At 43.9% G+C, this 24,121-nt stretch overlaps 2 protein-coding genes across 3 annotated transcripts in view; one reads left to right on the top strand and one right to left on the bottom strand.

Annotated features, from left to right (window-relative positions):
- Positions 1-11,001, top strand: part of ITSN2 (intersectin 2) — a 71,763-nt gene extending 60,762 nt beyond the window's left edge. For both annotated transcript variants that reach the window (XM_082480864.1, XM_082480865.1), the window contains 11 exons: positions 1,917-2,038; positions 2,941-3,047; positions 3,668-3,851; positions 4,703-4,801; positions 4,974-5,141; positions 5,997-6,209; positions 6,929-7,050; positions 7,599-7,681; positions 7,836-7,919; positions 8,214-8,387; positions 9,522-11,001. In XM_082480864.1, coding sequence (XP_082336990.1) covers positions 1,917-2,038; positions 2,941-3,047; positions 3,668-3,851; positions 4,703-4,801; positions 4,974-5,141; positions 5,997-6,209; positions 6,929-7,050; positions 7,599-7,681; positions 7,836-7,919; positions 8,214-8,387; positions 9,522-9,679 — 1,514 coding nt within the window. In that variant the 3' untranslated portion in view covers positions 9,680-11,001. The remainder of the gene's footprint in view (positions 1-1,916; positions 2,039-2,940; positions 3,048-3,667; positions 3,852-4,702; positions 4,802-4,973; positions 5,142-5,996; positions 6,210-6,928; positions 7,051-7,598; positions 7,682-7,835; positions 7,920-8,213; positions 8,388-9,521) is intronic.
- A 1,582-nt stretch (positions 11,002-12,583) lies between these two features.
- On the bottom strand, positions 12,584-23,910 carry FAM228B (family with sequence similarity 228 member B; the record flags this gene model as incomplete). Its single annotated transcript, XM_082480759.1, has 7 exons — positions 12,584-12,689; positions 13,491-13,635; positions 13,741-13,828; positions 14,674-14,751; positions 19,075-19,272; positions 19,959-20,033; positions 23,818-23,910. The coding sequence occupies 7 exons, from the start codon at positions 23,908-23,910 to the stop codon at positions 12,584-12,586; spliced, it is 783 nt and encodes a 260-aa protein (XP_082336885.1).
- Between the last annotated feature and the right edge of the window lie 211 nt (positions 23,911-24,121).

The raw sequence follows: 24,121 nt of genomic DNA, 5'->3' as shown, positions 1-24,121 counted from the left end.
TAACAACAGGAGCTTCAGTCTCTGCCTGCTTTTGTTGCGGGGCTGTACCTAGAAAAGAGAACCATGTGGTCAAAGCTGAGATTTCCATGTCTGGACAAATAAAAGTCTGGTTACTGTGCAAGCCCTTGATTATCCTAAAATTTCATCTCTTAGGAACCAGGTGGGCTTAAACTCAGTCCTGTATAGACTAAAGAATGACTCTGGAGTCCACAAGTAACACACGTTGGCCACAGTTCATCTGGATGGACCGAGATACCAAACTTCATAGGAAACACTTTGCTCTGTAACTTTTTCTCATCTAATTTTGGCCTGATTGTAACTTTGGGAATAGCCAAGGCTGGAAGCAGCATTCTGCACAATCAGAAGAGCTGCAATCCCAGATCTCTTCATAAAAAGGGGCATTTTTTTTCAAATCTTACCAGAAACCTTAAGAGCTGTGATCCTCCTTAGGGGGTACAAAGCAGAACTGCAAAGCCTCGATTTTAAATCTAACTATTGCCTTTACTGTTTTACTATGTGTTGTTCAGAGGGTTTTCCTGTTAAAATACTTTGGTGTCGTAAAACTTCATTTGACAAGTGTTTCTCTTCTGCTGAAGGATGCTGCTCCTTCAAACAGCTTGATGCCTGTCCAGCGGGAAGCCCACAAGCCTACGAGGTTCCCATTAAGCCATGGTCACATCAAGTTTAGCTAAATGTTTAGTGGTTTTTTGTTCCTCCACTGCCCTGGATTTATTACTGATTCATTTTCATCTCATTATTTAGAGCAGCCTTCCCATAAACAGATCTATGCATTGCCCGTGAATAAAGTCACATTCTAGTGTCCTATAGATGCGTTAGGGTGACACCTGTAAGCTTTCAAAAAGTATCGTTCCTCTAGAAATGCCGGATCTAGATGAGTCCCTGCGATGTCCTTTCTGCTGTCCTGCCAAATCCACAGGCCACGTTGTATTAAAATCTGATGCCGTCACATCAAGCGATAGATGTATGTTCTCAAACGCTCTGTAATCGTTTCGTTTTCCCCCACCCCGCTACTTTGCAGTGCTCTGCTAGCATGCCGTGGCTAACAGAGGGATCGGAGTTTGACTTTCTGTGCTCTCCTTTACCCATCTAAACATATTCACCACTTTGGTTTTACCAGTTTTTGATTTGGTTACTAAATTTCAAACATTGTTATCATGCTTACTAATGTGTATACAGAAGAGAAAGAGCAGTGTGAAGCTGTAGGATCTGCATGTTATTACCGAAAACTTTGGGGTTTGTGTCGTTGAATGTCTGTGTGTCCCTGTGCATGATTTTGATCATTCATACTTGATGCATAAAATAATTCAACGTATTTCAGGCTCATTCTGTTTCCAAATGAGAAAAAAAGTTGTGCAACCATGAAGTTACGCAACTGTAACATTACGCATTATAACTTCACAAATTTGTAGTGGTGGTTTGTATCATAAATTAATAACCAAGGCAGAGTACTTGAGAAATGGGGTGGAGATTAAAAGTGCAATGTCTTAAGTCAGACTCAGACACATTCTAGATGCCTTCATCTCACAATAGACATTGCATAAGGTAAAAGAAAATCAGGGTTTTGAAACAGTATAGCAGAAAAGGAGAAGAAAAGGGACAAATCATCAGACAAATGGAGTTGGCAGGAAGTCGGAAATTTTGGCATCACCGTACAAGAACAAGGGATGTTTGGAGAAATAAAAAGGTGACAGATGAGAAAATGACATAAAGGGGGGAGGAGGTCAATCACTACATCCCTCGATTTTGAAACCTGCTGCTGCTGTAGACAGGGCTTTTAAAGAGAACCACTGTGTATATAGTCTGAACCATAGGCTGGTGTATGTTGATGCAATTTCATTAATTTGTCAGATCTGATGGCCTGAGTGGGATCTAAATGACTGGCTTCCTTCTTGTAGGGTGTGCTGATCTCCAGAGCCTTGACACTATGCAACCGATGGAACGGAAAAGGCAGGGCTACATTCATGAACTCATTCAGACGGAAGAAAGGTATATGGATGATCTTCAGCTCGTCTTAGAGGTGAGATGCCTTGGATGTGAACATACACTTGGAAAAAGAACATCTCTGTCTTACTGGATAATAGCAATAAAGGGATTCTTAGGAATTGTGAAATGCTGTAGGTAGAAAGTGAGGTTGTGTGAGCACTTCCCTTTCTTGCAAATGTTACGTGGATGTCCACCAGGCACAAACATCGTGTTGTGAAAGCCATCGTCTTCCAAGGACATTCCTGTGTTCCACATCCTGTTCTGAGGTGTTTGGGCTCAGCGTGAAGCTGATGGGCTGGGCCAGGCTGGCTGGCAAAGCTGCATGGGCTCATGACAGAAGCTGTTTAAGCACCCTAACAGTTTATCATCTGCCTTCAGCTCCAGTTTTATTTCTGGAAACAGGACCGCCTCACTAGGCAGGGCAGGAACTGGCCAGAATTAGGTGCTCTTGGGAGTCTGATTTGACCTCTCTGCGTAAAACAACTGTGTGGTGCAGTGTTGAAGAAGATTAATAGACTGAGTTGCAGAGGTATTCTGCTCTCCAGAGGTGTTGTGCCGAGGGTCCCTGAAAGAAGCTGTAGCTCTGCCCGCAGGTTGACTGTGAGTGCTCTGGGTATGGGCTAGGCGTGATGCGTCGGTGCGGTTTGTGTAGCAACTGACTCCGAAACAATGGGAACGCTCCTCTGCTGAGCAGTCAGCCTGCAGGTCCCAGTGCTTGTCCCTGCTTCGCAAATGGTGGTGCGGGTGTCAGAACTGGTCACACGCCTAGGAAAAATAGTGACAGCTGTAACAAGTGCTAGTAAGGAATTGCTTTTAACTTCTGAGAAATTGGATACTGAGCCAAAAAAAAAGGCAAAGTCACTGCTAGGCTAAACAAGAGGCTGAGCTGCTTTTATCTCTGAAGAATTGCTCACCTTTCTGCTTTTTTCACTGCAGGTTTTCCAAAAACCGATGGGTGATTCGGGCTGTCTCACAGAAGGAGAAATGGGGCTGATCTTTGTTAACTGGAAGGAACTCATCATGTCAAATACAAAGTTGCTGAAGTGAGTACCCACATTTTTATGTGTTTCTCTTCATCTTTATTCTCTTGTTCCTTTCCCCAGGAAGTTTTCTGGTTTTACAGTAAATATTTTTGTCCTTGCTGATTATTTCCTATGCACACGTGCATTCAGAACAGCTACAGGTATTCAGACTAAGTCAGAAAGGAGTTGTTATGAGAGAGAGGGGAATAAACGGCGAGAACAGATGCACGTTTGCTATAATACCTTAGAAACAGAGCCGACACAAAAGCATGTGCATGGGAGGTGTTCTTCCCAGTTTTCTGCACAGCAACCTTCTGTTGTCTAAAAATAAACTTCGGAGAGACAAAGTGGCTAATAATTCATTGAAACGGGATACTGGTTGAATGTAGAGATTGATGCCGATTGTCCCAGAAACCTCCCAGGAGGTGTCAGTCCCTCAGACCCCATCAGGCAGACCGCTGAGCTCAGCGTGTTGTGCTGGGGGTCAGGCTGGGCCCTGCCACCGCCTGGAAGCGCCCGTGCTGTGTAAGGGAATTCCCCTCGCAGGCATGCGTCTTTTCGGAGATGGATGTTGTAAGGATCTTGATTTCGGCCTTGCGGACTTGGCAGCCAAGTTGCATGGTGATTTCTTTCCTCTTCAGAGCCTTGCGAGTGCGTAAGAAAACAGGAGGAGAAAAAATGCCAGTGCAGATGATTGGGGACATCTTAGCAGCAGAGCTCTCTCACATGCAGGCCTACATTCGGTTCTGCAGCTGCCAGCTTAACGGAGCTTCGCTGCTGCAGCAGAAGACCGATGAAGACGCTGATTTCAAAGACTACTTAAAGGTATCTTTACCTTTACTGAACAGTAGCTTTTGTGCCTTCTCCTTTCCTCAATGACAGGAGCTCGTCAAACCAGCATCGACTGGATCAAAATAACCCCAAAATTACAAAAATAGCTAAGAACCTTCCAAGGTGTATTTATATGACGACCATGCTTAACACTCTGTGTTGCTTTTTATTTACATGCCTGTCTTTCTCCCTAGCTAATTTATTACTCCACTTCCTATTCCATTGCTCATTACTTCAGTGTAACGCTAAGGTGCCAATGTCTGCACCTTCCCAAAAATTCATGCTGTCAGAAGGGGTAAGAGTCTGTGGAGTTGAAATAAAAAAGCTGTTTTCCTGAATGCGCTTCTAATTCAGCGGGGCGTGCGGCGTGGCTGACCGGTGGGGTTGCAGCCAGGGCCAGAGCGTAGCGTAGGCAGGCACGTGGCTGAAATAAAGAAGGAATTGCTGCCATACTGCAGCTGATGCGGGGGCTTTGAGACCATGAAAGGAGAAATGCCAGAACTGTTGACATCACGCGTTTTTTTCTTTCATTGCTTTGTGTTTTTTTCAACCTGGGCAGAGCCTGTAATGTCAAAATAAAAGCTGGAACGGTTTTGAATGTAAGGATTCTGCACGAACAATGATCCCGCAGCTTATGCTGGCAAAGCATCCGCATACAATGACAGCACCAGCTTTCCTGTTTGTTCTACATACAAGTATTGTTTGCTTACCGAAAAATCTAAGATTTCTTGGAATGCCTGGAAAAATGAATCTGATCAGACAGTTTTCAGTTTTCAGTGCAGTGAGGCAACTGTTTCTTGATGAGTAATGTGATGTCTCTGTTAAATCTCTGGGTTGCACCATAGAAACTTGCCTTGGACCCTCGCTGCAAAGGAATGCCCCTCTCCAGTTTCCTCCTGAAACCTATGCAAAGAATAACTCGCTACCCTCTGCTCATAAAAAGTGTGAGTACCCCACGCGAGGTTTTGTAACTGAATGCTTTTGAGTTTGGTCTCGATAGCAAAAGCAAAAAAAAGCCTTGTCCCTTTATGGGGATTTCTCTGAGAGCGTGGAGAAGTAGTACCTGTGCTTACCTCTGCTTTGATCTTGATTTCTTCCCTTTTTGATCCATCCCAGATTCTAGAGAACACTCCAGAAAATCACCCTGATCACAGTAACCTCAAGCTTGCCTTGGAGCGTGCGGAGGAGCTGTGCTCTCAAGTTAATGAAGGTGTGCGTGAGAAAGAGAACTCCGACAGGCTGGAATGGATACAGTCCCACGTCCAGTGCGAAGGTCTTGCTGAGGTAGCTGCGTTGATACACTGTATGGCAGAGACTTTCCCGAGCCATTTGAGAAAGGCCGGGGTGGGGTGGAACGGAGGTCTTTGCTCACATCCGTTATTGGAACATTATTCTCTGCTGAGCTCTTGGCAGAGAAGCTTTTATTAACTTCTGCCCACAGCCATAATGTGATGAGCCATGATTTTGGCAGTGGAGAAATCTCAGTTTATCAGCTTAAAACTGATACCATGTAAATGGTTAAACGAACAGGAATAACTCCCATCTCTGAAGTTCTGCCCGTGCTGCCGCTGAGCTAAGTCAGGTGTTACTACCTGGAATTTCACTTAGTGCGTGTTTCCTAGGGCTTTCCTTCACTCAGAAAGGGCACAGCAGCCTTCACTGCCAGATCCTCAAAGGTGGGGGGGGGAGGTCAGGCTCCTGTACCTTTCAGGACAGCCTTGAGCATGAGGTGTTGTGACAGTTCTCCAATGGCAGGAACCGGGGCCTGACAGGCCCAGAAGGTCTGTCCTAGTTCCATCGCCTAATTATGCACCCGTAAGAGGTGACCTGACTGCAGACTTTGCAGACTCTTCTTAAACACAGCTTCTGGACAACAGAAACGTGGCCATGAGATAAATGCCTTCATCCAGTCAGACCTGTGTGTATGTTGTTGGTAAGGCTTAAATCTACTTGGAGTTGGGAGCAGTGCTGATACCGTGGCAGATCAAAAAACAGTTCCCCTTCTCTTTGTTTGTAACTGAATTCATTAACCAAAACACAAGAGGATTTTGAGCAGCTTGAGCAATCTCCGCTGTGAAGTGGAGCAGGAACTGATGTCTGCATTAACTTGCTGCTACTAATGGATTTTCTCTCTCCTAGCAACCGGTGTTCAACTCCCTCACAAACTGCTTGGGACCACGGAAGCTCCTGCACAGCGGCAAACTGTACAAGGCCAAGAGCAGCAAGGAGCTGTATGGCTTCCTCTTCAATGACTTCCTCCTGCTCACCTACATGGTTAAACAGTTTGTCTCGTCCGGCTCTGATAAACTGTTCAGCCCCAAATCCAACTCTCAGTTCAAAATGTACAAAACGGTGAGTGAATCAGGGTGCCCCGTGGTCATGTTGATACGGTGGGACCTGGCTTCTGATGAGGAATGCTCTTCTCCCTGCTGGGCTCAGCCGTCTGGCCCCGTCTGATCATTTGCAGTCATAGGGGCACATACGCCATTTGGCTTTGTCCCTGGAAGAGGACAGGCTTCTGCGTCTTGGTTTAATAAACACGTTTTTCCAGAAATAGAATAGAAAAGGGCAGAAATAGCACCGTGCCGGAGCAGCTGAGTGGGATGTTCAGGAGCAGGAGCCTTGACTTAAGTTTGCAGAAGTTACTGCACCACAAGAAAATCCTTGTCCTTTAGAAAAGAGTAAAAGGTGCAAAACTTTAGTCTCTGTGTCCACACAGTGTGTGTTCTCAAGATTTTGCAGTTGGGGAGATAATTTTAAGTATCAGGGCTGCTTTCTGACGGGGAACCTGGGAGGTCTCCAGGATTTCCAAGCTCCACACTGCAGCTCTGCTTACACAGTCCTGCCCCTTTCATGAAGCTCTTCATCTAGGAGGACAGAATGGGGTGTATCGCCAGAGTATTTTTTCCCTCAGTCCTTTCTCACATCCTTTATACGGTGATCTGATTGTTTGTCCCATGTCCTCCAACTTTCATTTTCCCTATAGCAAAACAATGTATTTCAACATCCATGTAGAGTTTCCGCTTATTGTCAGGGTGACACGGCCACAGTGACGTTTGCTTTTCTTTCAGCCTGTTTTCCTTAATGAAGTCCTGGTGAAATTGCCCACAGATCCTTCAAGTGATGAGCCAGTTTTCCACATATCACACATTGACAGAGTTTACACACTTAAAACCGACAACATTAACGAGCGGTGAGTAGTGAAGATGCAGATCTGAGCCTGAACATGTTGATCATGGCTGTAGGCTGTTCCCAGTGAGCAGATACGAGGGTCTCTGAGTTCAAGAACGGGGTTTAGTCTCTCGGTCAGGAAATAAACTCATTTTGACTCTCATTTGAATGACAAGTTTTCTCTGATTTTGTTCTGCTTGTGCGGCAGCTTTTGCAGTGGAATCCAGTCACATCTACTGCCCCTCAATGTTACAGTTGTATAGAATAGTTTAGGGCTGCCAAATCCAGTGTCCCTTAGGTTCTTCCCCAGTTCTGGTCAGTCTTTAATGTGACCCAGCGGTCATTAATAAAGCAGCAGCTCCACTTTCATTTATTTAGGCTGATGTGAAATGTGGCATAAGATTAAATCCAAAAACTCCATCACTTTAGTCCTTGGACTAACTTGATTCGTGATGCCTCTGAAACCCAGTGGGGGTAAAAAAGTGGCAAAAGAGATTGGAGCAGAGTTGCTGATACTGAGGGATTTCCTGCCTGTGGTGTGACCCTGACCATAGGGATTGCTCTTTGCAGCACTGCCTGGGTCCAGAAAATCAAAGCGGCATCAGAGCAGTACATCGAAACTGAGAAGAAGAAACGTGAAAAGGCTTATCAAGGTACCTACCGAGTTCTGTATTTGCCTCTCATCCACACTCATCATGACGTGTGTGCAGGGCCTTTTCTAGAGGGTGCCTCAGTCTCCGTGTAGGATCTCCCTCTTCAGATCTGTTGCCAGTTTTTACAGTTTATTTCTGACTTCTTTGTTCCCAGCTCGTTCACAGAAGACCTCAGGAATAGGACGCTTGATGGTGCATGTGATTGAAGCAACAGAGCTAAAGGCCTGTAAGCCCAATGGTAAGTGAAGGAAATAAGGTCAAATCACTTTTATTCCTGCAACGTTTGGAAAGGCTTGCTGAGAAGTGTTTGGTGATTTGAGAAACATTGTGGATTCGGCTACAGCTTCTGAACCAATTAGCCATTATTTAGTTTCAGAGGACCGAGTGAAGAACCAGCTCTGTGCTGGTCTAGGATATAGTGATTGCCTGACCCACATCAGGACAATAGCATCAATGTGTGTCCATGCAGCCCCCAGATGGGGAGGGAGGTTTCTGCGCTGCAGAGGTGTTTCACTGCTTCTTCTGTGTTTAGGGAAGAGCAACCCGTACTGTGAGATCAGCATGGGCTCGCAGAGCTACACTACGAGGACCCTGCAGGACACCTTGAACCCCAAGTGGAACTTCAACTGCCAGTTCTTCATTAAGGATCTGTACCAGGATGTCCTGTGTATCACCATGTTTGACAGAGATCAGTTCTCACCCGATGGTAAGAGTGTTTTAGGAAAAGAAGGCTTTTTTGTGACTTGGGGTACGCGGTTCCTCACCAGCAGTTCCAAGAGCTTGATTGCTTCCTGCAAAATGTTGTGTAAAAACACCACCTCCTTGCTCAAGAGGTTCAGTAGCCCTCCAGAGCCAACAGCTCTGGGCAGTCAGGTTTGATCCCACTCTGGCTTTTGTATCAGGCACAGAATTATTATTTTGCCAGACTGCAGAGACAGAGAAGCTGAAAGCAGAAGTTCTCTCTCACTATAGGTGCGTGAAAATAAGGCGCTAGGTTATTATCAAGCTGTTGCTGTGCAACAGCTTGATAAGCTTTCTTTTTTTGCTTGGAAACGGAACGCGTTTTTGGCAGCTGGTAGCTTCTAGTACTTTTTTAAAGGTTAAGTGCTTTTTCAGGGCTCTGACACACAGTTGATGATTATTTCAGATTTGCAAGGTCCTGCCTTGACCTGAGTTGCCCTGTCTGTAACTAGAGCTCAGGCTTTTCTCCTGTGAGGTAACATGACTTTGCCAGGCTGCTTCTCCCTGTTGGACAGCTGAGGCGTCTGTTTTTTCAGTTCACGGTCAACTTTCTAATGCACACAAACACACAAAGCTATTTATATATTAAATGGCCACAAAGAGAGTATATAATTTCTGAATAGGACTGTAAACCTGTTAGTGACAGTAATTGTTCAAGGTCATTGTTCTTGTGAAGAGAATGATATATAAACCTAATTAAAAATTGGTTGAGTCAAAATAGTTGATTTTTTTTGGTCTTTGTAGCACCACAGCTGACTTGTAAAGAGGTTCCATCATTTAACTCTGACCTTCCAGCTCTAAGACAGGAGAACATTTGAAACTCTGTTTCTGAAAGGGAACTGTATTTTTAAAGCCCTTAGATCAAACTGTGACATAAAGGCACATTCTCCATCCTAATTCTGTAGAATTTTTGTCTTCTGAAAAGACCCTTTTTTGTCACTGCTTTACACTGGGCTGAGGGCTAGTCAACTGGAAGCTTGGGAGCAGTGCTCTGGAACTGAATACATACCACGTGGCATTGTTGCTTAACCTGACACTTTCAGATTTTCTAAGTTTAACGTTTTTGCTTGATGAAATTTCTTATTCATTTGCCCAACAGATTTTTTGGGTCGCACTGAAGTTCCGGTAGCAAAAATCAGAACAGAACAAGAAAGCAAAGGTCCCATGACTAAACACTTACTGCTGCATGAAGTTCCAACAGGCGAAGTCTGGGTCCGTTTTGACCTGCAGCTCTTTGATCAGAAAACACTCCTCTAAGAACACTTCTTTAATTTATGAAGGACGACTGAAGCTGACAGCCTGAACATTGTTTTGTAAAAGATTCCTTACCCCACGCTGGTTATTAAGCAAGAGTTCCTGCTGCTTCCGTGTTTCCTCTTAGTTACTGGTTGCATTTAGTTCCTTGCAGCATTCAAAGTTGTTGTTGATCTATGCAAACACAAATGTTACTGTATATACAGTACTATAGCTCAGTGCCTTTTTATTATGTTGGAATATCATGGTTTTGGATGCCAATGTTTCCATTTTCAGGGCCATAAAAATGTATTAAGTAGAAACATGGCATCAAGATATATGTATATTTTTCCACTTAGTCTAACGTATAGACTGAGGAATGGTTTAGCTCAGCACTAGAATCATTCCATTTGAAATCTGAAAAGTGATATCCACTGGAATCTTCCCGTCTCAGGATGATAGTTTTAAAGACTAAATGCTGAAGAAGCCTTAGCACTGGAGAAGTCTCCAATATATTGTATATTCTTTAAGAATCAAGTGTAGTTCTTTACTTGACTTAGTTCTGCACTGAAATCAGTAACTGCTACTTGATTTTTCTTTCTGCTTCAGTTTCATTCATCATTCTCTGCTGAGACAATGGGTTTGTGAAGAATAGCTAGAAAAAAATATTTTAAATACTGTGACCCACAATAATGTGGAAAATACTCTTCAGCTTTTGTTTTTTTTCCTAAATGTAAGTTATTTGTGTACATTTCTTTGGTCTCACAGACCTCCATGTGAATCTTGAAGCTTTGACATTGCCAACATGTATATAGAGAGTAAAATATAAGTTTATTAATGTAATTTGTCTACAGATGTTTATTGATGCATAGTGATTTTTAAAAAGTATATTTTATTGTACAGGGGAATGTGAAATAATGAGAAAAACTTATAGGATTAAATTCAAGAAAAGTTTATTATAAGTTTAAAAGGTTTGCTCAGGGGGAACTGTCACCCCAACACAAATCTGTAAAATGAGACTGGTTGAAAGCAAAAACTTTCTCTTGGCACCAAAATCAGGGGATGGTTAAACAAAAAAGAAAAAGAGTTTGTTTGTAAAGGATTTGATACATTGTAACCATTTTACTGCTGCCTTCAACTGCTTTGTTGAAAAAGCACAGCATGCAATTCTGAGCAGCGCACGCCCTTGTTTTCTACGGGGGCAGCAATACCTCTGATGCCTGACAGTTTCACACCCGATTGCCATCTGTGTACCCTCCTGTTACAGGGCTGAGTCAACCTCTGTTACTTTTAACAGTTTTCTGTGGTTCAGTATTTCTAATCCTAAATAAAAGTAAATCTTGGCAGCTCTTGAGAGATTGTGTCTGTACAGTGGGAGTTTGGAGCTTCTGGAACAAGCATAGAGAAAATTCTGTTTTAAGGCTTTGACAGCAGTGCTGCTGTGCAGTCACACTGGCGGGGAGATGGGGATCATACTGGAACAAGCAGGGAACCAATTTGTAGGGCACTGACAGCATTTGTCGCTCAGCACTGACTCTCTGAGAAGTTCTAGACGTCTCGTACAAGAACACCTTCTATCTCCTCTCCCCTAATTATTTCCTGCCTTCCTAGAACACTCAATATATATATTAAAGTTTGATTTACTGCTTGTACACTGCCTCCAGGAGAAGGTCCTTTGAAACCGTGGTAGTTAGCCTAACATTATTTTGCTAATAATATTTCGCAAGGCATTCACTACGGGAGTTCTGATAAAGATTTGAACAAACAAAACCAAATCATTATTTCCTTATCAGTGCTTTCTAAGCTGCTCTTTGTACACATCTGCTAACCACACACACAGGTAGGATCACCTCCTTCTCCTCCTCCTCATTCAAAGAGATGGTTTGTTCTTAAGGTGGCCTCTTCCAACTTCATGCAAAATTGCAACAGCTGTAGCTAAAATTTTGCAAGCTTTGCTATTCCCTCTGCTAACATTCACACTTCTTGCAACGTGAAATACAACAGGCTCAGAGCTGTAGCTGTTGCCAGAGCTGGGGTTACCATAGATTCTGCACTACATGGAAGAGGGGCCTAGCAGACTTCAACTTTTCTCACCAGTTCATCTCCTTTAATACAAAGGCTCTGTGACCCTATAAACCAGAGAACATCAGCACAGTCTTTGTAGAGCTAAGCCTAAGTTAAACCACCTAAAATAAAATAGTAGTTTTTAGCCTGTAGAGCTGGAGATACCAGAAGCAGCATCTCAAATATTTCTTTGGTTGGTGGGTAACAGTACTTCAGAACCGCGTGCTCAGGACAATGAGTTTATTGCAGTTTGACAGAAGACCTGGCCTGTTACCACTTGTTTTGGCAGAAGATGTAGCATATTTTGCAAATGGTACCTGCAGATGGCTGTGCTTGCCACTGCAGTCAGCTGGAGGACAGGTGACACCATTGGCTCTCTCCGTCTTTGTGGTGGCTGATGACTTTCTGCCTTTAAACAGAAGTAAAAACAATTGCCAGGCCCTGCAACATGAAGGCTGCTGTAGCCCAGCAGAGCTTCCTGCACTAGCTCTTCCCCACACTGAGTCACTCCAGGAAATGTTTGTCTTTGTGACCAGTTTTCCTTCTAGAACCTGCCATTATACCATAACTGCTCTAAACATGCTGGAGTAAAGCCTTGGGCCAGTAAGAGGCATAAAACTCTAGGGCAGGGGCTGGCTGGGGAGAGAGTGCGCCTAGTTCAGGAGGCCATCAGGCTCCCAGTTCAGCTTTGATGCTCTTGCCACTGGAGAGCAGGAGTGCCCTCAAGTGCTATATGGCAATGACAGAACCAGAGAGCTTTCAAAAGGGGTGAATCGGAGCACTGGGACTTAAAAACTGGGACATCATAGCTATAGGATGCAACTTTTGGAGTGGTGTGTAGCTCCCTCAGTGCAAGCCACTTCTTTATAGTGCCAGTCTCATGGCTTGAGCCAGGATGCACACAATATCACAACGGTCAAAGGACACGAGTTGAGGACACTCTTGGCCATGAGAGCTGGGACAGTTTAGCCTGGAGAAGAGAAGGCTCAGGGGGATCTCATCAATACCTGTACAAATACCTGAAGGGAAGATACAAAGAGGACAGAGCCAGGCTCTTTTCAGTGGTGCCCAGTGACAGGATGAGAGGCAATGGGCACAAACTGGAACACAGGAGGGTTCCTCTGAATATCAGGAAACACTTTCCTACTGTGAAGGTGCAGACCACTGGCACAGGTTGCCCAGAGAGTTTGTGAAGTCTCCATCCTTGGAGATATTCAAAAGCCATCTGGACACGGTCCTGGGCAGCTGGCTCTAGATGGCCCTGCTTCAGCAGGAGGGGTTGGACAAGATGACTTTCAGAGGTCCCTTCCAACCTCAACCAGTCTGTGATACAAGAGTGACCTCCCTCTGCTCCCAAAGTCTAGAAACTAATGGCAAAAAAAAAACCCAACCCCAAAGCAAGTATGAACACTAAATCCTTTCAGATCTTCCCGTAAACCACCCAGGAGATATTCCATGGCTTGACCTATGGGGCTGGCAGCCAGCCTGCATGCAGAAAATGCAGGAAACAGCCCACCAAAAGCCACTTTATTTCAAGGCTCAGCTTGACCAGCAATGTTCTACTTCAATACCTCCTGCTGTCCACTCCATACCTGAAGGCTTTCCCTTCACCAACACTCCCTTCTCAGGAAAAATACACAACAAAGCAGAATTCACCATGACATTTAAGTTTAGCAAATACTCTGCTATGCAGCCAAGCAGGAAAACAGCTACAACCACCTCATCTGCTGTAGCTATTGTGCTACCTCTCAATAAACACATTAGCTCTTACCTCTTCATCTGGTGGACGTCACTAGCAATGTAGGCGTGTGGTATCTTCAGCCACTCAACTGCATCCATACGTTGCCGGCTCAAAGGAAGCAGTGGCAGTTCTGCTTTACTGAGTTCATTCAGCTCTCTGGTAGAGCACGGTCTTCCTGGCAGGAAAGTAAACAGTGCTTCGCGTGAGGATCTACTGTCACAAGCAAGGATGGCCCGCCCAGTATGAAACACTTCCAAGGGATACCAATTGTTTAATATACCTGTCTCACACTGCTTGATAATGCCTGTCTCAGTAAACTTCTTTTGAATGTCTTTTAACAGAGGATCCTGTAAAGTTGGTATTGAAACCTGTGACAAGAGACAGTTATTTCATGCTTATGCACCAACACAAGCACTTTGTCAAAGAGTCTCAAAGACCAAAGTCAAGGTACCGTTAGTTAGGAGGGAAGGAACATCAACTTAATTTTTTATGAATAAAAACATGAGGTGCAGACCTGAGTGGCCTGAGAAACACTGAGCATCTCAGCTCCTAAGGCAGGCCATAAGGCATTCAACAACTCTGCCACAAAGTTAGTCCACAAACATGCGATTTGATGTCCTGTAAGCAGTTGATCTTGATGAACCCTGTGTGGCACATTGCAATGAAGTATCAGCTCAGTCCTCATAACTGCCAAGTGCCCACAGCATCCAGAAGGGATTTAGAGAATTGCACTTCATGGATTTTTGTTTGAATCTTCCTCAACTCTTCTACTAGGTACCCAAGTCTTTGGTGCATTTGAGTGAACTTCTGTAAAGATCATCTGCGCTGTCAGATTATTTCCTTCTACAGAGCAGACACCCAGCCTGTCGGGGAACTCCCCAACCCTTGTTAGACGGGACACTTCCCACACTGCCACAATGAATTTGAGATGAGGAAGACTAACCTCCCCCCTTCCATTCCCTACTGTGCTTCCAAATCTGGGCTTAGTATGGATCCAAACCATGCTCCCAGTGAAAACTATGTTCAAACACTCTTGGGCTTAAATGCAGTAGGAGCTGGGACCCCTATTTGTTCAGTTCATAAAACTAGAATGTGTTGCTCAACACCAGTCCCATAGCAGCACATCGGTAACACGTTCTGCACCTCTCTAACCATTAATTTCCTGCTGGTCAAAGGGTGCCTCTAAACCTCATAGCATAAATAACCATCACACCTTCCAGCAGTCTGTACACATCTTCAGGAAGAGCGGATCATACTCTGATGGGTCATAAGTTTCCAAAGCCACATAGTCCTGTGGGAGAAGCAGGCAGCGGGTTAGGTCTCAGAAGCTATTAGTTATAAAACAAATAGTAAGAGAGCAGCCAGCCTAGGTAATACACAGCCAGGCATGGCAGGAACACAGCACCAGAGGTGGTGAAGGAAAGGACTCATGAATTTTCACATGCTGCACCTCAGAAGGAAGGTGACTGAAGTTTAACAGGAAAATTCCTCCATCCATTTTAATTTATCATAGCCATAAATACATAATAAATGATTTCATGAAGCATCCAAAAATAATTACAGGCTGAAATGCTAATCACAACTAGGGCAGTCAAGAAAAATGGAAATGTCATTCAAGGGAAAATGTTTTGACTGAAAAGGAAACAGATATTAGAAAGAAAAGAAAAAAAGAAGTGACTGAGCCATAGCCCTAGGCAAGTTACTAGTCTGTGAGATGCGAGCTCCAAGTCTAGGTCATGAGCATGCTTGTCTATCTATATATAGGAGTAAGTACCTAATGGTCCAGACCACAGCTCCACCTCATCAAGAACTCTGCCTGCAACAAACTTCATATTCTGCAGTTCAAGTTCCCTATGACCAGTTAGCTGGGGAACAGCACGTACCACCACTTGGCATTCACTATTGATGCCAAGACCAAAGAACACCAGATCAAACAGGCTCTCAAGAAGCTGAACAGATACTGAGGTCAACACACTGACCAAATCTGGATGCATTACAACCATTTTTCTCCAAATTATAATACACTGTTTTCAGCCAATAAGCCAGGACATACCTAAACTGCATCAAATAAAAGCTGTACAGATGACAAAACATGTAAGTAAAAAGAACAAACAAACAGTCCTGGTTTGAGCAACACAGGACTAATTTCTCTTCTAATGCTTGGGAAAACTGCACTTTTAGAAGACTATAGTGTCTGAATTTGTGAAAATATTTACTTTATTGATAGCTATGGTATGTGGTTTTCAAGGTCTCAGTGTTTTTGAGTTAGCCACATGCAGGGATGAGGCGGAGTGAGACCCAGGCACTTGACCCAAGCTGGCCAACAGGATTATTTCATACCATGAATGTCATATTCAATATAAATTAGAAAGTTTGCTGAGGAGTTCTCCCTCCCTTGATGGCTGTGATCCTGAGAGCTTCTTGCCCCAGTGCCAGACCCCTGAGCCCTTCCCTTCCTCCTGAAGCTGTAGCACTCACAGTGTCCCACATTTGCTGTCGCCTGCTGGGAGTGCACAGCTTCCTACTGATAGAATTGGCTGAGTACAATCTGTGTATATTTTATATTGGTATCGGTATCAATATTGGTTCTTTAGTATTATTAACGTTAATTATTTAGTCTTATTCTATTAAATCTGTTTATATTTCAACCCTCAAGTTTCCTTGTTTGTCCCGATTCCCCTTCCTGTGTGGGGAGGGGTCATCAGGTGATAGAATAATTGTCTGAACAACAATAAATTGTTGTGGGTTCCTTAAACCATAACAAGAACAGAGGCCACAAGTGATGCCCTAAGAATAGTAAGAACAGGGCAAGCATATAAAATACTTCTCCCCACTACCCTCAGTTATTCTTCCATAAACTTGCAAATGAAGTTTTTCAGCTTTCTTGTGCAGACAATTCTCCAGGGGTCCCCAGGAAGAAAAGGGAGCATTCAGGCCATGGCCCTCTAGGTCTCAGCCCTACACAGTTCTTTTTGGCAATCTGTGGATGTGATTTCAAGCTGAGAGTTGAAAAAACATACTTTAACGTGGATGGTTCAGGAGTGCTGCAAAATGAGTCTAAACCTAAAAAAGTGGGATCTGCAGCAGGTTTAAGAGATCACTGTGTCAAAGGTGCCGACATGGGTGAGTGAGCCAGGCCTCAAGGGCCTGTGCTGTTCCCAGACACTCGTAAGGCACCTGGGCAGCTCTGGGGCTGGAGCTACTGCTGAGCATGAACACTGCGGCCTCTGCTCGGGCCTCTGCTCCCCAGGATCTGGCAATTCACCACAGAGCACGCAGCAGCTGCACTCACCGTCTCCTGTTTCTGTCCCTGGAAAGCCTTAAGTCTTAACATGCCTCAATTTGCAGAGTTTTAGTGCCACCCCTTGGTTTATTATTACATATCACCCCATTACAGTATGTGCTGAGACCTCAGTCGATTGTGCTAGGTGCTGCGCAGCACACCCATGTTTGATCCCTTCATGCAGTCCGTGTATTATCACTCACACACCCCTCGGCAGAAAGCAGAGCAACAGCCTGCTCTCAAAAACGAGTCAGAAGGGTCTCTTACTCTGCAGCATTTCAGCACACAATGCCTACAATATTCTGGACTACCAGAAGCTGAGTTGTGGCTAACACAGCAGCAACAGAGGCCAGGGAAACTTCCCCCTCCTTGCAGGCTGCAGCATGGCACTTCTGCCGGTGCCAGAAGAAAAGTAGAGCTGCTGCCATCTTCCTGCTATGATCAACCATCTGTAGTCCATGTCTCTGGGACTAGGGGTAAGGAGGAGGTGAAAACGAGGGTGAAAAGGAGGCAGATTTAAGGAAAAAAAAAAAAAAAAAACAACATATGAGCAGATCATTGGAACAATGGAGAGTCAAGGAAGGGGGGTAAAGGAGGAAGGCTCAGATAGCATGAAAAAGGAGGCAGAACGTGAGCTGACAGAAAGACCGAGATGGAGGAACCTATAAGGATAGCGAGGAGAGAAAGTGTTAGGGGGGGGGAGAGAGTGGAGGAAAGGGGGAGAAGGCAGCTTTGGAAAGCAAAGGACAGTGGAGAACTTGGAGGAATCATCAGAATCAACAAGGAGAGGGACATACAGCACTGGGGAGTCTGACAGAAGAAAGAGGGGCAAAACAGGAAGACTTGGGGATGGAGTAAAAGGGTTGACTAGAGAGAGAAAGAGAGCAAGAGGAGAGACTGGAGGAAGAAGAACAGATATGGAAAGGGGGAACAGACTGGTGACAGAGACACAGGAAAGTGAGGTGATCTGGGTAACAGGACAAGGGGAAACCTAATAGCAGGGAAGAGAGCAAGAGAAAATGGACAAAAAGAAGGGGGGCGGGGTGTGTGGAAAAACATGGCTAGAAGTTGGTATATTAACCAATACACATAAGTACCTTAAGTTCTAGAAAATATATCATATGCTACCACAATTAATGCAAACTATGCAAATTAACTGTCCTGTTACTCTGAAGGGCTTCAGCCTGCTTTTCAGACGTGCTTATGATGGAGCCAATATCACAGAGCAAGGAGAAAAGGTGGAGGCTGACCACTGCCGCTGTGCTTGCTCAGGGAGAAGGACACCCAGCCATTGCTTTTGGAGGACACCCAGCAAAGTCCTGACCTGACACAGAAGCTTGCAAGATGGACTGATGCAGACCCAGATGCGTACAGTGCACCCAACATATACTAAATCCCAGGAGTTCAGTTCTTTGTCATTATGTGCAGTTTAAATGCATGGGTCTTTCACATCAGACCTTTGAAAAAGAGACCATTTTCTCTCATTAAAACACCACAGCTCCCATGATATTTTCATTTCTGGATGGGAAGCTTGTTTACAGTCTCATAACTCCACTGTGCAGTGGTTTCCACTGACAACAAAAGCCTGCTCTATGTAAAATACTATTCTATTTGTGGCAGATGACATAACTGCTCTTATTGCTTTATATACCTATTCCTGAGACGCAGAAAGTTGAGTCATGGGATCTGATACTCAACAGTGGTGTGAAATTCAGGGCAAAATCAAGAAAACCAGCAACTATTTCCCACAGTGACTGCAATTTTTACGAGTACTGAAATACACGGAACTACAGAATCAATGAGTCAGGTCTATTCACCTGCAGGCAGACTTAAGAAAATTGTTGCTGTTTCCTCGTTCCCACCTTTTTTTCTTTTATAAAGCTTGATCAGTAGCATCCAAGGCCATGAAATTGTTTCACTCGTGCTCTGCCAATACACTGCAGTACTGCTCTAGCTGAACTCCTGAGACATGAGAGTGCAGTCCACTCCCTGGTCACAGACTCAGCCTTTGGTTTCAGCTCACAGGTTTTGCCTCTAAATGGTTTGGCTCACAGAGGGAAACCCACCACAATATGGTGTTTCACCATAGTCAGACTCCAACACATGCTCACTGCACCAAACGATGTTATTGTTCATCTCTGATGGTGAATCTAAACAGCTGTAACATATGTCATCATTACAGATGTTCTTGAGAAGAATAAGTAACAGGTAAGGCATATCTGAACTCCAGGCTACTCAACTGAACCAGAAATAACAGCTAAACTGCTGATCTTGTCCACACAACCCTGTATGCAACCCTCTCCATGACAGAAATTTATTTCTCGTTGATACCTTCTTATTACAGTAGTTTAAATAGAGAGAGTGTTGTTGTTCTTTCCTTTTCCGTATTTCTTCACTCGACTGGCTATCCATTTTGTTCTGAATTTTCTGCAGCAGTGGCTCTGAAACATCCTCAAGCCACTTCTTGTACAAGATCTCCTTCTTTCTCAGATTTAAGAAATCATTGTGCCTCAAATACCTGTCCACCTCCTAAGAAAGAAACAGAAAATAAAAGCCATGCAACCTATTGGCCAACCACATTAAAGAGTCCATGGGTGAAGCTACGCAGCTTGGCTGACCTGATCTGACTGGCCACTGCTGCAAGGGCCCTGTTTTCCAGCCCTTCTTTCTGCTCCTCCCTCTCTCCAATTCCCACCACTTGTTTCCAAGCTCTCCCTTGAATGAGCTCTGGCATTCAGACTCTAATGCTTAAGATGTAGTGCAAGACTGGCAGAAAATCATTCACTTTCTCCCATGAGGTTAGTGAGCTGAAATCACTTCAGAGCAGGGGTCTGATATAAACACCAGACTGTGCAAGACATGCAGCAGGAGAAGGACCTTCTCCCTGCAGCACTGGCACTCTGCTAGATCAGATCAGCCCTCGCGCCCTTTATTCACAGGCCCACCATCACCATCTGATCACACCCACAGAACAAAAGTTAGGTGCAAACAGGCAGGTAAGTCAAAGACAGACAATTCCTAAGCTCATATTTAGGCTTACCACTTCAGTCCTACCCCCATGCACTCATAGGGATATCCTGAGGAGACTGAGGAGGCCAGAATTTAGTTTTCCAAGAATACCAACTGATGTGTTATCATAAATCACTGATGGAGAGAAAAAACACTGACATGCAGGAAAGCACATAGCAAGTGAGAGAACAGCTATCACTTCTTACCCTCACAAAATAATTTTCTCCGTCCAAGATGTGCTGAGCAGAAGCAATGATGTCTCGGCTTTCATCAGGTGCTGCCTAACAAAACATCAAAAAACCACATGAAGTAAAAGCAGGACTAGATTAAGAGTTAGAATTACCTTTGTATTCAAAATAATTACTTGTGTTGTGATTATAGACACATTATACCATAACCCAGATGGCAGCTTGTCAGCTTGCACAGGCAGGCAAATCCTTGCAAGACTTGCTCTGAATCGTTAGCTTAAATGTAGCAACAGAGGAGTGTTGGAAAAACTGGAAGGTACATGTTCAGTGGGACCAGAACATACACCTCCTTGGTTGCTTCCCACCGTGACCACACCACCACTTGCTCCTTGCCACTGTTGCTCACATGAGCAACAGGCATCTCTCCACACCTTCATTTTCAATACAGATACAGCAACACTATATAAATAGGAATCAAGCAAATTAAAACCATGATGAGGTATTAGTAAAACTATAAAAGGAAAAATAGAGGAAAACAGTGAAATGTAAGAGGAAAGATCACGAGAAAAAAACCCTCCAAAGCAGGAAACTGCCTCGCTGCTGCCTCTGCTCATGAATTGGTCTGCATTTTAAATCTCAGTTACTGTTGTGACATCAACCAAGCTCTCCTCTTACTCTTTTTGAAGATCAGAATAGGGAGAAACTGTTGCCAGCATTGTGAATATCAGCACACCAAAACATGATTTAAGAAAATAGCCTTTGCAATGCGCTGCTGTTGTCAATTTTATTGTTAAACAGGTAACACCTTATAACGTGTGGCTTATTAGCTGCAACTCCTGCACTGCAGCCAACAAGCACAAGCAATACAGAACAAATTAATCTGTCATTAGGGGATGGAGTCCCTCCAGGCAAGATTAGAACACACATGCAATTGGGGTATCTCCCCTGTGATCAGGCAGGACCAACTTCGTGGGTTAACCAGAGGGATCTTGTCTTCATGAGTCAATCAGCAGCTTTTATAAGCAACAACTTTACAAAGAATTTTAATTCCACAGCAAAATCTATCTTGAAGAATCCACTACAAAAAAAAATTACCAGCTTTACAGCATTATGTCAAAAATTCAGGAGGTAAGTTGCAATGCAGGAAACTAAAACACAACCTGTTTTAGACAGACCATGTCATTTAAGCGAAAACAAATTCACAATCCATTCTGCCTTCTGGGACTAACCCTCAATTTAGACACTGATAGGAACTTGCTTCACTTGCACCAGCTCAGCCTAAGAGAACAGGCATACAACTGAGTTCCTACAGCTTAACAAATTATCGCATTAGCTGCTTTGCTAATTTCAGTAGTTAGAAGAGGCCCAGCTAAGAAGCGAAGTTACTGAACAAAATTGGTTCTGTTTTACCTCAAACCAGGACAATACGACACGCTCACAGCCTGTCCCAACTGAGAAATAAGGCTCAGCTAGTGCGTCGTATGATTGCCATCGCTTTTAAGTTAGCATTTCACAAGAATTGCACGGATGCTAATGCCAGCTTAGGTATCACTAAAAGTTTAAATCAGTTTCAGTATATCCATACTAATTTTTTATACCAGCAGAAGTTGGTAGAAAAGTGACCTGGTTTTGCTTCGACCGAAGCCAGAGGCAGGGCTGAAACATTCATATTTCATCTGTTTGACCTGCTGGCTACCTCCCATGTTTTCCATAGATGAATTCAGACCCATCCCTGCTGCAGCCTTCTTGTGCCATTTAAAAACTGAGCTACAGCCATGGCATTTTTGCACAAGCCTACCACGCCAGTGGCAGCACAAGACTCAAGGAATGCATTTGATGCACAGAATGGAAAACTAGCCTGAGACTACCTGTGCTTAATATTAATTTTTAATCCAAATAAACAGTGTAGTTTCCAGTCGCGTCTGCCTTGACCCCATTGACCAGCTCCACACTCCAACAGGCTTCTTACCCAGAGATGAGCAGGACATCATACATGAGAGTAAGCAGGTAGAAAACAAGCAGTATAAAAAAAAAAAACAAAAAAAACAACAACAAAAAAAAACCAAACCAAAACAAACCAAAACAAATGAGAAAGGGGAAATCTAAATTTCTGGCGTGTTTTAAGACCCTTTCATCCTACTATTTGAAACAACTGGCATGTTGCATTATACCTGACAGATCTACTTCACATAATCACAGAATCATTCTAAAACTAGTACCTTAACAGCACCAGCACCAGGCCATCTCTCCAGCTGAGAAGAACAGCCAGCAGAACATACTGAGAACACACATTGATGAATAGGTGACAGGTTTTGCTTCAAGATGATGCGCATCTGAAGAATCCTTACAGAACCAAAAGAGTTAGGTCTCCTTTGACTGAAGGAATTAGTTCTCTTCCCCCTGGAGAAGGCTCAGAGGGAACCTCATCACAGTATGCCAGTACTGACAGGATGGCTACAAAGAAGATGGAGGCTCTCTCTTCACAGGAAGCCACATGGAGAAGACAAGACGCAACAAGTACAAGTTGCACTGGGAGAGGTTTAATCTTAATATAAGAAAGAATTTTTTTACAGTGAGATCAACCATTCACTGGAACAACTTCCCCAGGGATGTGGTTGAGTCCCCGTCACCACAGGTTTTCAAGATGCAACTGGACAGGGTGCTAGATAATCTCATCTAGTATCTCTTTCCCACAAAAGGCTGGACCAGATGATCTTTCAAGGTCCCTTCCAGCCCAGGCTGTTCTTTGAGTCTATGATTCTAAGTAGTCACAAGATTGTTTAAGGTTTTATGGGAAACTGTTCCACAAATTGCACGGAAGTCAATAAAGCTACCTCAAAAGAATGCAAGGGCTCAATAAAACCCATTGGACTGCTATTTCCAGAGTTTTTTGTTCCCCATATCTCAGATTTTACAGGACTTTGCATATAACCATTTTTCAATCCTCCCTTCATACCTTCCATTCCATTTCATTTTTCCACTCATACCTTTGCACAACAGAAGTTTGCTGGGCCACTCTCTGCTGGTGTCAAGGAGAACCTCCGGATAAATGTAAAAAAAATAAAAGGAAAAGGTCTGCATAAAAATCCAACCTGCTTCATAAAGATCAGGTTCTCGTCTAGGACCCACAATCAAGCTACAAACTGGGACAGAACAGTAAGAAGTTCACTGAACATCTTCACACCGTGCTGCCTTGCAAACCTCGTTATTTCTGTGCAGGAAGTACAACAAAGCATCCTTGTAGCACTTCTCAGGAATACTTCAGGGCAGGAGATGGAGAACATTTCACACAGATGAAACAGAAACAATGGAGATTGGGATACCCCAATTTAGAGCCATGATTTTAATAGTTTGGGCATGCTTCTTCAAAGAAAGACACACAAGTATGTTCAATCCTACCCACTCACAGTTTAAGCACCTCTTGTAATACCAGACTGCCACTTACTGAGTCAGCAGCCTACTCATGCATACACGTAAGGCAGGCTGCGATATCCTTTCTGAATGTACTAACACTGCTGACCAGCATTGACTTTGGGCTTCCTCTGGACAGAAGGACAGCACACACATCTTCCTGTAATGCACATTACTGAGCATGTCAAGGAGGGAGGGACAAAAGCACAGAGACATTCCTCCAAAGTAGGAGGAATGTCTATTATAACTAATGAATTCAGGCACATGCTGGGGATGGCAGTCCTGGAGAGCAGACAGACAGACCAGATCACTGTCTAGAACTTCAGTGGCTATTAGGTGGCCAATTCCAAGACAGGAGCTCAATTACATCCATATATCCTGGGATCCCAGTTACAGATACTGGTTTCATGTGTCCTGAACTTTGATTTTTCACAGTACAGCTGAAGGAAAGTATAGAGGCACTCACCTGCCAAGGCTTTTGCTGATCACATTCTCTCACAGGTCTTGGACACTTAAGTCTTAGTAGCCAGGTAGCGTCTGAGCTATTCACAGTACACATTGTTGGACTAGTCTGTGAGAAACATAACATTCAAAGCCATATAAAACTATTGTATGAACAGAAAAAATCTAGTTTTCCTACAATTCCCACCAAACAATGAAATAAATCTCAAAAGGAATTCTACCAGCAGCATTTTCCAATCACAGTAAGTTAAACTGAGAGATGAAGTATCAGGTTTATAGTCAGTTAATCTCTCTGATAGTAACTGTTT

Source organism: Vanellus vanellus, assembly GCF_965231255.1.
Source record: "Vanellus vanellus genome assembly, chromosome: 3".
Taxonomy (NCBI): Eukaryota; Metazoa; Chordata; class Aves; order Charadriiformes; family Charadriidae; genus Vanellus; species Vanellus vanellus.
Note: the sequence above shows the minus strand (reverse complement) of the source record. Positions and strands in the feature narration are given on the sequence as shown.